The 14145-nt window shown below is 39.5% G+C and overlaps 1 protein-coding gene across 10 annotated transcripts in view; it reads right to left on the bottom strand.

Annotated features, from left to right (window-relative positions):
- RAPGEF2 (Rap guanine nucleotide exchange factor 2) overlaps positions 1-14145 on the bottom strand; it is a 652959-nt gene that overhangs the window by 216367 nt on the left and 422447 nt on the right. For all 10 annotated transcript variants that reach the window (XM_053703785.1, XM_053703786.1, XM_053703787.1 and 7 more), the window contains one exon: positions 1-76. In XM_053703785.1, coding sequence (XP_053559760.1) covers positions 1-76 — 76 coding nt within the window. The remainder of the gene's footprint in view (positions 77-14145) is intronic.

The raw sequence follows: 14145 nt of genomic DNA, 5'->3' as shown, positions 1-14145 counted from the left end.
CACAATCATTTCAGAAGGCTCCAACACAATGCATTCACAGCCACGCCTGAAGCTTCCAGCAGAACGTTTGCCAAAGCTGCAATAAGACAAAAGAAAATTTAGCATTCAATAAAAGGGAATCACTTTTGAATTAAATCTGCCTTGTGCAATTGCTCACAGACAATTAATAGCATATGTATCAGTAATAAATAGCCCACCAAAATAATGGCTGTGTGAGAAAATGATTTTAACTATGGAGAGATGCATCATTACAATCAGACATTCTGGTTCACATGCTCTGAGACCCGGCACTGTAAGCATCATGGCGCCTAAACAAATTATTCCCAGAGAAAGTTTTCATGGACAGATGTTGTTCACACCACAGGGTCGCACTGGCAATGAGCCATATTCACATTAAACCAAAAACCAGTGGTTTATGCATAGTATAGAGTTGTGCCTAAAACATGCAAGTGTATAAACACTCCAAAGACCAGCGTTGTATATCTCTACAATAAAAAGCTAACATGATGCAAATGCATTGTGTGATAATGCTGTATTAGAGGTCACTGGTCAAGAAGGACAATTCTCACAGTTCTATTGCTGGGGGGAAAACACCCTATATAAACCATAGGGAAAAGACAAACAGGTTTAGCCTATATAGGAAAATAGTAAATACATAAATATCTACAACATGTTTTAAAATGTTGTCTGTAAAATGGAACAAAGAAAAGTTTTGGCATAATATTTCTTTAACAAGCCTTGTGGATTATTCGCTCCTGAGATGTCTAAGCCAAGTGCCTCCTTAACTAATTCGGCCATGAAAGCCCTTTTATGGCTTCAAAATATGCCAGAACCAAAGTGCTAAAAAAAACTCCCAAGCAACCCCTAAGCCTGTGCAAGAACAGTGAATTGCCCTGTTATTCAACAGTGAATGTACAAATACTCTACAGATCCCACAGTCCCATGCTCAGTACGTTAGCACTGCAACCAAAGCCTACACCACAACAGGCTTCTTGTAGATCTTCACCACAAATAGTTTGGAAAATATTGGTGTTGATAGTCAATACAAGGTTTAAATATATATCCCTGCACAACTTTATACCCAGCATCATCATGCTACAGCCTCACTTGACAACTAATTCTGTAAGTTTAAAATTAAGATATTAGACGATCTTACAATTTTAGAACAGTTTTATACAAACTAAAATGGTGAATAATTTTAGGAAAGCAAAAGCAATTAAATCACAGCATTTATTTTTATTTCCTACATCTAAACTAAAGGCATTTAGATTATTATTATACTTTAAAAAATGTTTTTATTCCTTCATGTTATTGCCCACAAATAGACTTGTAGTTGTCCTTATCAGTCAGTCAGCAATTGGTCCATAGAGAGAGTCCCACTCGTCAGCCACAAGATTGGAAGCTACAGAGTAGAACATGGCTGGCAATTGCTGCAGATATGCAACTGCTGCTTCTGATTGTCTTAAAATCCATGTGCTGCTTAGAAGCTGCCCAGCTGCTAGGTTTTTTACTTTGAAGCAGGATTTTACCTATGTGTTTAACCCCCTTTAGAGCATATATTTTTTTGCATTAAAAGGACATGAAAGCCAAAATTAAACGTTCATGGTTCAGATTAAGAGAGTTTTAATTAACTTTTATTATCAAATTGATTTTTGCTCTTGGTAACATTTATTGAAAAGCAGCAGTGCAGTAGAAGATGATAGCTCGTGATTGGTGGCTACACACATGGCTCACCAGATGTGTTCACCTAGGCCCAGTAGTGCATTGCTGTCTGGAGCTTTTAACCCCTTTGTGACCAGAGCACTTTTCCATTTGTTGACCGTTTGGTACTAGGGCTATTTTTACATTCCTGCGGTGTTTGTGTTTAGCTGTAATTTCCCTCTTACTCATTTACTGTACCCACACATATTATATACAGTTTTTCTCGCCATTAAATGGACTTTCTAAATATACCATTATTTTCAAAAAATGAAAAAATATGATGAAAAAAAACGGAAAAAAAAAAACCTTTTTCTAACTTTGACCCACAAAATCTGTTGCACATCTACAACCACCAAAGAACACCCATGCTAAATAGTTTCTAAATTTTGTCCTGAGTTTAGAAATACCCAATGTTTACATGTTCTTTGCAAGCTATAGGGCAATAAGTAAAAGTAGCACTTTGCTATTTTCAAATAATTTCCCCCCCCCCCAAATTAGTGATAGTTACATTGAAACACTGATATCAGGAATCCCTGAATAACCCTTCACATGAATATATATATTTTTTATTAGATAACCCAAAGTATTGATCTAGGCCCATTTTGGTATATTTCATGCCACCATTTCACCGCCAAATGCGAGCAAATAAAAAAAATTGTTCACTTTTTCACAAACTTTAGGTTTCTCACTGACATAATTTACAAACAACTTGTGCAATTATGGCATAAATGGTTGTAAATGCTTCTCTGGGATCCCCTTTGTTTAGAAATAGCAGACATATATGGCTTTGGCGTTGCGGTTTGGTAATTAGAAGGCCGCTATATGCCGCTGCGCACAACACTTGTATTATGCCCAGCAGTTAAGGGGTTAATACGGTAGCTTGTAGGGTTAATTTTTAGCTTTAGTGTAGAGATCAGCCTCCCACCTGACACATCCCACCCCCTGATCCCTCCCTGACCTCCCTCAAACAGCTCTCTTCCCTCCCCCACCTCACAATTGTCACCGCCATCTTAAGTACTGGCAGAAAGTCTGCCAGTACTAAAATAAAAAGCATTTAAAAAAAAAAACATAATTTATGCTTACCTGATAAATTTATTTCTCTTGTAGTGTATCCAGTCCACGGATCATCCATTACTTGTGGGATATTCTCCTTCCCAACAGGAAGTTGCAAGAGGATCACCCACAGCAGAGCTGCTATATAGCTCCTCCCCTCACTGCCATATCCAGTCATTCGACCGAAACAAAACGAGAAAGGAGAAACCATAGGGTGCAGTGGTGACTGTAGTTTAATTAAAATTTAGACCTGCCTTAAAAGGACAGGGCGGGCCGTGGACTGGATACACTACAAGAGAAATAAATTTATCAGGTAAGCATACATTATGTTTTCTCTTGTTAAGTGTATCCAGTCCACGGATCATCCATTACTTGTGGGATACCAATACCAAAGCTAAAGTACACAAATGATGGGAGGGACAAGGCAGGAACTTAAACGGAAGGAACCACTGCCTGTAGAACCTTTCTCCCAAAAACAGCCTCCGAAGAAGCAAAAGTGTCAAATTTGTAAAATTTTGAAAAGGTGTGAAGTGAAGACCAAGTCGCAGCCTTGCAAATCTGTTCAACAGAGGCCTCATTTTTAAAGGCCCAGGTGGAAGCCACAGCTCTAGTAGAATGAGCTGTAATCCTTTCAGGGGGCTGCTGTCAAGCATTCTCATAGGCTAAGTGTATTATGCTCCGAAGCCAAAAGGAGAGAGAGGTTGCCGAAGCTTTTTGACCTCTCCTCTGTCCAGAGTAAACGACAAACAGGGCAGATGTTTGACGAAAATCTTTAGTAGCCTGTAAGTAAAACTTCAAGGCACGGACTACGTCCAGATTATGCAAAAGACGTTCCTTCTTTGAAGAAGGATTAGGACACAATGATGGAACAACAATCTCTTGATTGATATTCCTGTTAGAAACCACCTTAGGTAAAAACCCAGGTTTGGTACGCAGAACTACCTTGTCTGAATGAAAAATCAGATAAGGGGAATCACAATGTAAGGCAGATAACTCAGAGACTCTTCGAGCCGAGGAAATAGCCATCAAAAACAGAACTTTCCAAGATAAAAGTTTAATATCAATGGAATGAAGGGGTTCAAACGGAACTCCCTGAAGAACTTTAATAACCAAGTTTAAGCTCCACGGGGAGCAACAGTTTTAAACACAGGCTTAATCCTAACCAAAGCCTGACAAAATGCCTGGATGTCTGGAACTTCTGCCAGACGCTTGTGCAAAAGAATAGACAGAGCAGAGATCTGTCCTTTTAAAGAACTAGCTGATAAGCCTTTGTCCAAACCCTCTTGGAGAAAGGACAATATCCTAGGAATCCTAACCTTACTCCATGAGTAACTCTTGGATTCACACCAATAAAGATATTTACGCCATATCTTATGGTAGATTTTCCTGGTGACAGGCTTCCGAGCCTGTATTAAGGTATCAATGACTGACTCGGAGAAGCCACGCCTTGATAGAATCAAGCGTTCAATCTCCATGCAGTCTCAGAGAAATTAGATTTGGATGATTGAAAAGGACCTTGTATTAGAAGGTCCTGCCTCAGAGGCAGAGTCCATGGTGGAAGAGATGACATGTCCACTAGGTCTGCATACAAGGTCCTGCGTGGCCACGCAGGCGCTATCAGAATCACTGATGCTCTTTCCTGTTTGATTTTGGCAATCAGTCGAGGGAGCAGAGGAAACGGTGGAAACACATAGGCCAGGTTGAAGAACCAAGGAGCTGCTAGAGCATCTATCAGCGTTGCTCCCGGGTCCCTGGACCTGGATCCGTAACAAGGAAGCTTGGCGTTCTGGCGAGACGCCATGAGATCCAGTTCTGGTTTGCCCCAACGATGGACCAGTTGAGCAAACACTTCCGGATGGAGTTCCCACTCCCCGGATGAAAAGTCTGACGACTTAGAAAATCCGCCTCCCAGTTCTCTATGCCTGGGATGTGGATCGCCGACAGGTGGCAAGAGTGAGACTCTGCCCAGCGAATTATCTTTGAGACTTCTAACATCGCTAGGGAACTCCTGGTTCCCCCTTGATGGTTGATGTAAGCCACAGTCGTGATGTTGTCCGACTGAAATCTGATGAACCTCAGTGTTGCTAACTGAGGCCAAGCTAGAAGAGCCTTGAATATTGCTCTTAACTCCAGAATATTTATTGGGAGGAGTTTCTCCTCCTGAGTCCACGATCCCTGAGCCCTGAGAGTTCCAGACTGCACCCCAACCTGGAAGGCTGGCATCTGTTGTTACAATCGTCCAATCTGGCCTGCGAAAGGTCATACCCTTGGACAGATGGACCCGAGAAAGCCACCAGAGAAGAGAATCGATGGTCTCTTGATTTAGTAGAGGGGACAAATCTGAGTAATCCCCATTCCACTGACTTAGCATGCATAATTGCAGCGGTCTGAGATGCAGGCGCGCAAATGGCACTATGTCCATTGCCGCTACCATTAAGCCGATTACTTCCATGCAATGAGCCACTGACGGGCGTGGAATGGAATGAAGGACGCGGCAAGCATTTAGAAGTTTTGATAACCTGGACTCCGTCAGGTAAATTTTCATCTCTACAGAATCTATAAGAGTCCCTAGGAAGGAGACTCTTGTGAGTGGTGATACAGAACTCTTTTCCACGTTCACTTTCCACCCATGCGACCTCAGAAATGCCAGAACTATCTCTGTATGAGACTTGGCAATTTGAAAGCTTGACGCCTGTATCAGGATGTCGTCTAGATACGGAGCCACCGCTATGCCTCGCGGTCTTAGAACCGCCAGAAGTGAGACCAGAACTTTTGTAAAAATTCTCGGGGCAGTGGCCAACCCGAAGGGAAGAGCTACAAATTGGTAATGCCTGTCTAGAAAGGCAAACCTTAGGAACCGATGATGATCTTTGTGAATCGGTATGTGAAGGTAGGCATCCTTTAAGTCCACTGTGGTCATGTACTGACCCTCTTGGATCATGGGTAGGATGGTCCGAATAGTTTCCATTTTGAATGATGGAACTCTGAGGAATTTGTTTAAGATCTTTAGATCCAAGATTGGTCTGAAGGTTCCCTCTTTCTTGGGAACCACAAACAGATTTGAATAAAATCCCTGTCCTTGTTCCGTCCGCGGAACTGGATGGATCACTCCCATTACTAGGAGGTCTTGCACACAGCTTAGGAATGCCTCTTTCTTTATCTGGTTTGCTGATAACCTTGAAAGATGAAATCTCCCTTGTGGAGGAGAAGCTTTGAAGTCCAGAAGATATCCCTGAGATATGATCTCCAACGCCCAGGGATCCTGAACATCTCTTGCCCACGCCTGGGCGAAGAGAGAAAGTCTGCCCCCCACTAGATCCGTTTCCGGATAGGGGGCAGTTCCTTCATGCTGTCTTGGGGGCAGCAGCAGGCTTTCTGGCCTGCTTGCCCTTGTTCCAGGACTGGTTAGGTTTCCAGGTCTGTCTGGAATGATGCTGCTCCTGCCTTGAAATTTCAAAAGGCACGAAAATTAGACTGTTTGGCCTTTGATTTGGCCCTGTCCTGAGGAAGGGTATGACCCTTGCCTCCAGTAATGTCAGCAATAGTTTCCTTCAAGCCAGGCCCGAATAAGGTCTGCCCCTTGAAAGGAATGTAATTTAGACTTTGAAGTCACGTCAGCTGACCAGGATTTAAGCCATAGCGCCCTACCCGTCTGGATGGCGAATCCGGAATTCTTAGCCGTTAGTTTAGTCAAATGAACAATGGCATCAGAAACAAATGAGTTAGCTAGCTTAAGCGTTCTAAGCTTGTCAATAATTTCATTCAATGGAGCTGTCTGGATGGCCTCTTCCAGGGCCTCAAACCAGAATGCCGCCGCAGCAGTGACAGGCGCAATGCATGCAAGGGGCTGTAAAATAAAACCTTGTTGAATAAACATTTTCTTAAGGTAACCCTCCAATTTTTTATCCATTGGATCTGAAAAAGCACAACTGTCCTCAACCGGGATAGTGGTACGCTTTGCTAAAGTAGAAACTGCTCCCTCCACCTTAGGGACCGTCTGCCATAAGTCCCATGTAGTGGCGTCTATTGGAAACATTTTTCTAAATATAGGAGGTGGGGAAAAGGGCACACCGGGTCTATCCCACTCCTTGCTAATAATTTCTGTAAGCCTTTTAGGTATAGGAAAAACGTCAGTACACACCGGCACCGCATAGCATCTATCCAGCCTACACAATTTCTCTGGAATTGCAACTGTGTTACAGTCATTCAGAGCAGCTAATACCTCCCCAAGCAATACACGGAGGTTCTCAAGCTTAAATTTAAAATTAGAAATCTCTGAATCAGGTTTCCCCGAGTCAAAGATGTCACCCACAGACTGAAGCTCTCCGTCCTCATGTTCTGCATACTGTGACGCAGTATCAGACATGGCTCTAACAGCATTTGCACGCTCTGTATCTCTCCTAACCCCAGAGCTATCGCGCTTGCCTCTTAATTCAGGCAATCTAGATAATACCTCTGACAGGGTATTATTCATGATTGCAGCCATGTCCTGCAAGGTAATCGCTATGGGCGTCCCTGATGTAATTGGCGCCATATTAGCGTGCGTCCCCTGAGCGGGAGGTGAAGGGTCTGACATGTGGGGAGAGTTAGTCGGCATAAGTTCCCCCTTGACAGAACCCTCTGGTGATAATTCTTTTATAGATAAAGACTGATCTTTACTGTTTAAGGTGAAATCAATACATTTAGTACACATTCTCCTATGGGGCTCCACCATGGCTTTCAAACATAATGAACAAGTAGGTTCCTCTGTGTCAGACATGTTTAAACAGACTAGCAATGAGACTAGCAAGCTTGGAAAACACTTTAAAACAAGTTTACAAGCAATATAAAAAACGTTACTGCGCCTTTAAGAAACACAAATTTTCCCAAATTTTGAAATAACAGTGAAAAAATGCAGTTACACTAACGAAATTTTTACAGTGTATGTAATAAGTTAGCAGAGCATTGCACCCACTTGCAAATGGATGATTAACCCCTTAATACCAAAAACGGAATAACAAATGACAAAAACGGCTTTTTACCTCCCTCAATACGACTTTTGAAGCCTTTTGAGCCCTTCAGAGAAGTCCTGGATCATGCAAGAAGAAGCTGGATGTCTGCGTCTGTAATTTTTGCTGTGCAAAAAAACGCCAAAATAGGCCCTCCCACTCATATTACAACAGTGGGAAGCCTCAGGGAACTGTTTCTAGGCAAAATTCAAGCCAGCCATGTGGAAAAAACTAGGCTCCAATAAGTTTTATCACCAAACATATGTAAAAAACGATTAAACATGCCAGCAAACGTTTTAAAATACACTTTTATAAGAGTATGTATCTCTATTAATAAGCCTGATACCAGTCGCTATCACTGCATTTAAAGCTTTACTTACATTACTTCGGTATCAGCAGCATTTTCTAGCAAATTCCATCCCTAGAAAAATATTTTAACTGCACATACCTTATTACAGGAAAACCTGCATGCTATTCCCCCTCTGAAGTTACCTCACTCCTCAGAATATGTGAGAACAGCAAAGGATCTTAGTTACTTCTGCTAAGATCATAGAAAACGCAGGCAGATTCTTCTTCTAAATACTGCCTGAGATAAACAGTACACTCCGGTACCATTTAAAAATAACAAACTTTTGATTGAAGAAATAAACTAAGTATAAAACACCACAGTCCTCTTACGACCTCCATCTTAGTTGAGAGTTGCAAGAGAATGACTGGATATGGCAGTGAGGGGAGGAGCTATATAGCAGCTCTGCTGTGGGTGATCCTCTTGCAACTTCCTGTTGGGAAGGAGAATATCCCACAAGTAATGGATGATCCGTGGACTGGATACACTTAACAAGAGAAAATATATTGATTCTGCAGTGTTGGATCCCCCTTAGCCCCCAACCTCCCTAATCTCCCCCATACAGTTCTCTAACCCCTCCCCCCTCTACCTATTTGCCGCCATCTTGGGTACTGGCAGCTGTCTGCCAGTACCCAATGTGCCTCCAAAATGTGTTTTTTTATTTTTAAATGTAAAAATTAATATTTCAGTAGTGTAGCTGCCTACTCACCCTCCCCCTCCCAGATCCCTTGCCCAGCACGTTTTATTCCACCCCCCCCTCCTTCCCATAGATTTCCATTAGTAGCTGGGTAATCACGGCGCCCGCACGCACATCCCCGCGTGTGTCCCTGGCGCGACCGCAGCACGTAACTGTCAGATCCCTGTAAGAGGAGCCGGATGTGAAAATCGATGGGCCGCCCACCAGCCTCCCTACTGCTGCTCCCACCCACCAACGATCAGCCCCATCAATGGCCGATGCATCGGCGGTGGGGTAAAAAGGGTATTGCAGTGATGCCTGAATATCGAGGCATCACTGCAATACCCTGGAAGCGATCAGGATCGCTTCCAGAGCTTTAAACCTCAGAGGACGTGCCAGGCACGTCCTTTGTCCTTAAGTGTATTTTTTGTAGAACGTGCCTGGCATGTCCTTGATCGTTAAGGGGTTAAAGGGACAGTCTAGTCAAAATTAAAATGTTCATGTGCAATTTTAAACAACTTTCCAATTTACTTTAATTATCAAATTTGTTTTGTTCTCTTAACTCTCTTTGTTTTGTTCTCTTAATGCGTGCCATATAGATAACATTTAGCTCACCCCTGTGTAGTTATTTATGAGTCAGCACTGATTTGCAAAAATGCAAGTCTGTCAGAAGAACTGAAATAAGGGGGCAGTCTGCAGAGGATTAGATACAAGGTAATCACAGAGGTACAAGTGTATTAATATAACTATGTTGGTTACGCAAAACTGGGGAATGAGTAATAAAGGTATTATTATTATTATTCTGGAGTTGACTATCCCTTTAAGCTCTTTCCATAAGTTAAACAATACAATACATGTAGAGCAATAATTAAATGTTATAACACGATAGAGCATTTTACATTTTGCACTTTTGTACCTTTAAAACTTCCCTTTATTGAATGAAACTCTAAACACAAAACAAACGTTTATTCCGTTGCAAAGGAGAATTCACATTGAGTATTAATGCTGCAGTCATGCAAGCCAGCAGCCTTCCCCTGTCCCTTACCCATTTGGTAAAGCCCCATTTACCTTGCACAGCAATATACTCTTATATTATCCAGAACATTACACCAAGGGCACTATAGACAGAGATTAAAAACCATAAGACACGCTTCATAACACTAAAACACTCTTGTGACTGTAAAAAAGAAAAAGAATTCCTTTTAAAAACTTGGAAACAATTAACTTGTTAATGGTGTAATAAAAATCTTAAGGAACTAATAAAATAACTTTAGACTGAGAGATATTATCTCAGAGAGAATTTTTTTTTTCAGGTGTCCAGTTAAGTAATTAATATGTGGGGAGAAAAAAAAGACTGAAAGAATATTACATTGTGTAATTATCTTGTAATAAAAAACAAGCCACGTTTCCACTTTTATAATAAATACTAAGGCTAATATTTGCCTTGAATATATCATTATTTCTAGCATGTATTTAGTGTTTACTGCCCCTTTAATAAAATATGTAGGGCTGCAACTAATGATTATTTTCATAATTGATTAATCGGCCAATTATTTTTTCAATTAATCGACTAATCAGATTCAAAATATTTTTTTTTCATATATTTAAAATAAAATCCAAAACTTCAGACTAAAACATTACAACTTTACATTCACACAACTGTTTGTCCAATTTTTAAGCAGAACAAATTTTTATAATTAAAAGGACACTGAACCCAATTTTTTTTCTTTCGTGATTCAGATAGAACATGCAATTTTTAAGCAACTTTCTAATTTACTCCTCTTATCAAATTGTCTTCATTCTCTTGGTATCTTTATTTGAAAAGCAAGAAGTTTAAATTTGAAAAGCAAGATAAGTTTAGATGCCGGACCATTTTTGGTGAACAACCTGGGTTGTTCTTGCTGATTGGTGGATAAATTCACCCACCAAAATAAAAGTGTTGTCATTTCTGAAACAAAAATTGTCCCTCTCCTTAGCTTAGATGCCTTCTTTTTAAAATAAAGATAGCAAGAGAACGAAGAAAATTGAAAATAGAGTAAATTAGAAAGTTGCTTAAAATTGCATGCTCTATCAGTGTCAGTTCAGTGTCCATTTAAGCAAAACAAAACATTGAACTGTTTTAAAAGAGGTAGAACTAAAAAGAGTTAGACTATCACTATTTATAACAATCTGTTATTTACTCTTTCAGAAACTTTTTATTGAAATGCAAAAATGTCAACATGTCCACATGCTCCTGACTGAGGCTGGTTCTCTTTTTGCAAGCTATTTTGCCTGCAGCAGAAGGCGCTCAAATGGTGTTGAGGTGCTTGAGATGCAGAAGTAGGATTTTGCCAATTTCCCCCCGGTGGGATATTTATCTTTTTTTAACTCTGCACAATGCACCATGCAAGGGGCATCTTAATAAAGTAAGCCTGGACTACATTCTATTATAAAAAAAATATCTTGAATATCTATATGCAATGTTAAATAACAAGGTTAGGGAAAAATATCTAGTCCGCTCTTAAAATAGCAGATATATACTTATAGAGGTTGAATTTTGTACATATTACAATTAATTAAAAATATAAAAAAAACAAAAAAAGACAAAAGCTCTAAGGACTATATATCAATAACAGGACAAAGCCTTACACATTTATCTATACAGTTCATATAATCAGCAATTGTAAGCGATCCACTAATAATTGTGCAAACAGATAAAAGTGCACATCAATTCAAATAACAAATCCCATCAATCTAGAGCTAAGTGTAAATAGGTTTGGCACTATATCATGCAAAGCATTGTCCTAAATCACCTGATTTAATATAAACAAACCAAATTATTCTAATAGTTCTGGGTTGCACATAAGAAAGGAGTAGTAGTAAACTTATACGGTCCTGAAAAAGTGAAAAGTGATGTCCTTTATGCTAAGAGCATAACCATACAAACACAATACCATGTGCAGGATTATCTAATTGCAAACCAACTAATCGATTATGAGATTAGTTGACAACTATTTTCATAATCGATTATTAACGATTATATTGATTAGTTGTTGCAGCCCTAAAAATATGCATGAAAACACTATGATAGGGATCAATAAGTCACAAAATAAGGAGTATGTTTTATATGTTTATTTTATTATATATACATCTGATTCCTTATTCCTTGGCTATCATTTATCAAATTGAGTATTGGGGAGAAAACCAAAAAATTATAAATAATGTCCAACTAACATGGAAAAAAAAGTTTGTTGCATGATTTCTTAAATCTATTTAACAAAAATGGACACCTGTCTGCAATTTGAAAAGGAGAAAACATATTATAGTATTCATTGAGGAAAGAAGTATAATGATTTGGTTTAATAGTACAATGATGCAGCAATATTGTAACTTAAAGGGACAGTCTACACCATAATTTTTATTTTTTTAAAAGATAGATAATCCCTTTATTACCCATTCCCTAGTTTCCACAACCAACACAGTTATATAAATAAGACCTTTTTGCTCTGATTACCTTGTATCTAAGCCTCTGCAAACTGCCCCCTTATTTCAGTTCCTTTGACAGACATCCATTTTAGCCAATCAGAGCTGGCTCACCTGAACTCCACGTGCGTGAGCACAGTGTTATCTATATGACACACATGAACTAACACCTACTAGTGGTGAAAAACGCCCTGAGAGAAGAGGCGGCCTTCAAGGGCTAAGAAATTAGCATATGAACCTCCTAGGTTTAGCTTTCAACTAAGCATACCAAGAGAACAAAGCAAAATTGGTGATAAAAGTAAATTGGAAAATTGTTTAAAATCACATTCTTTATCTGAATCATAAAAGTTTATTTTGGACTAAAGTGTCCCTTTAAGTTGTCTGTTGTCTTATTTGTGGCCAGATAGGAACATTTATAAATGAGTTACTATAGTAACAATCTCAAAGCGTTTAATAGTGTCCCTTTAAAGTGAAAAACTCAAACAGTTTCTTGCATATGAAAAAGCCACAATTAAACGTTAAACAGATCTTGCATAAACATTTACTATATAAATTAATCAAAAAACATAATTTATGCTTACCAGATAAATTCATTTCCTTCAGGATAGGGAGAGTCCACTGGTTCATTCCTTACTGTTGGGAAATGCAACACCTGGCCACCAGGAGGAGGCAAAGACACCCCAAAGGTTTAAAGGGACAGTATACTATAAAATAGTTTTTCCCTTAAAGGACCAGTACACTCATAATAGGTTGGTAACCTGGAAGCAACAACACAGTAATAAAACTTTAATTAGAGTAATAACCCCAAAAATAGTATTGGTAAAAGTTATTTCTTTTACTTTTTAGAATTATGTAGCAGATGCTGTACTCAACAATCTGTAACGCCCAGATAAAAGGGCTGGGCAACAGCGTTATGTTAGCCCGCCCCCCTGAGCAATCGAAATTGCGCAATTAATGTATGCAGCAATACATTTTCAATACTAAATATATAGTATGCAGTAGTATATAATATTATGATGTAATTTATAATACATTATAAACCAAAGCACTATGCACTTGATATGTACTCGCCTCTTCAGTAGTAGTGAAACCACTCCTGCCGCTAACCGGTCACAGCTTACAGAGCTTTCATGCAGTGAGCACAGAAGGCAGCCGTGTCTATGCTGTGACCGGATCACTCTTTTGAACTCTTTGTTACAACCTAAAGCTCCGTTTGAGGAAAATAAAATTTTTGAGCAGTGTTCACTGTATCGCCTTGCAATGTACCAGACAACAAGATTTTACAGGTGTTCTTTATAGAGGCTCCTAATAATGCAGAATCTGTTATATGGCGATATGTTAAATAATAGGTCTCATATATAAAAAAATAAAATTATTGCACTTGTAGTTACCTTTCAGCACTATGCTCCAAGTAAAAACTAATTACTGATCACGGACGCGTATCACACTGTTCAATCTACAGGTGAAACTCGAAAAATTAGAATATCGTGCAAAAGTTAATTGATTTCACTAATGCAACTTAAAAGGTGAAACTAATATATGAGATAGACTCATTACATGCAAAGAAAGATAGTTCAAGCCGTGATTTGTCATAATTGTGATGATTATGGCTTACAGCTCATGAAAACCCCAAATCCACAATCTCAGAAAATTAGAATATTGTGAAAAGGTGTAATATTCTAGGCTCAAAGTGTCCCAATCTAATCAGCTAATTAAGCCATAACACCTGCAAAGGGTTCCTGAGCCTTTAAATAGTCTCTCAGTCTGGTTCAGTAGGAATCACAATCATGGGAAAGACTGCTGACCTGCAGAAAACCATCATGGACACCCTCCATAAGGAGGGAAAGCCTCAAAGGGTAATTGCAAAAGAAGTTGGATGTTCCCAAAGTGCTGTATCAAAGCACATTCATAGAAAGTTA

This window comes from Bombina bombina, chromosome 2 (genome assembly GCF_027579735.1).
Source record: "Bombina bombina isolate aBomBom1 chromosome 2, aBomBom1.pri, whole genome shotgun sequence".
Classification (NCBI taxonomy): domain Eukaryota; kingdom Metazoa; phylum Chordata; class Amphibia; order Anura; family Bombinatoridae; genus Bombina; species Bombina bombina.
Note: the sequence above shows the minus strand (reverse complement) of the source record. Positions and strands in the feature narration are given on the sequence as shown.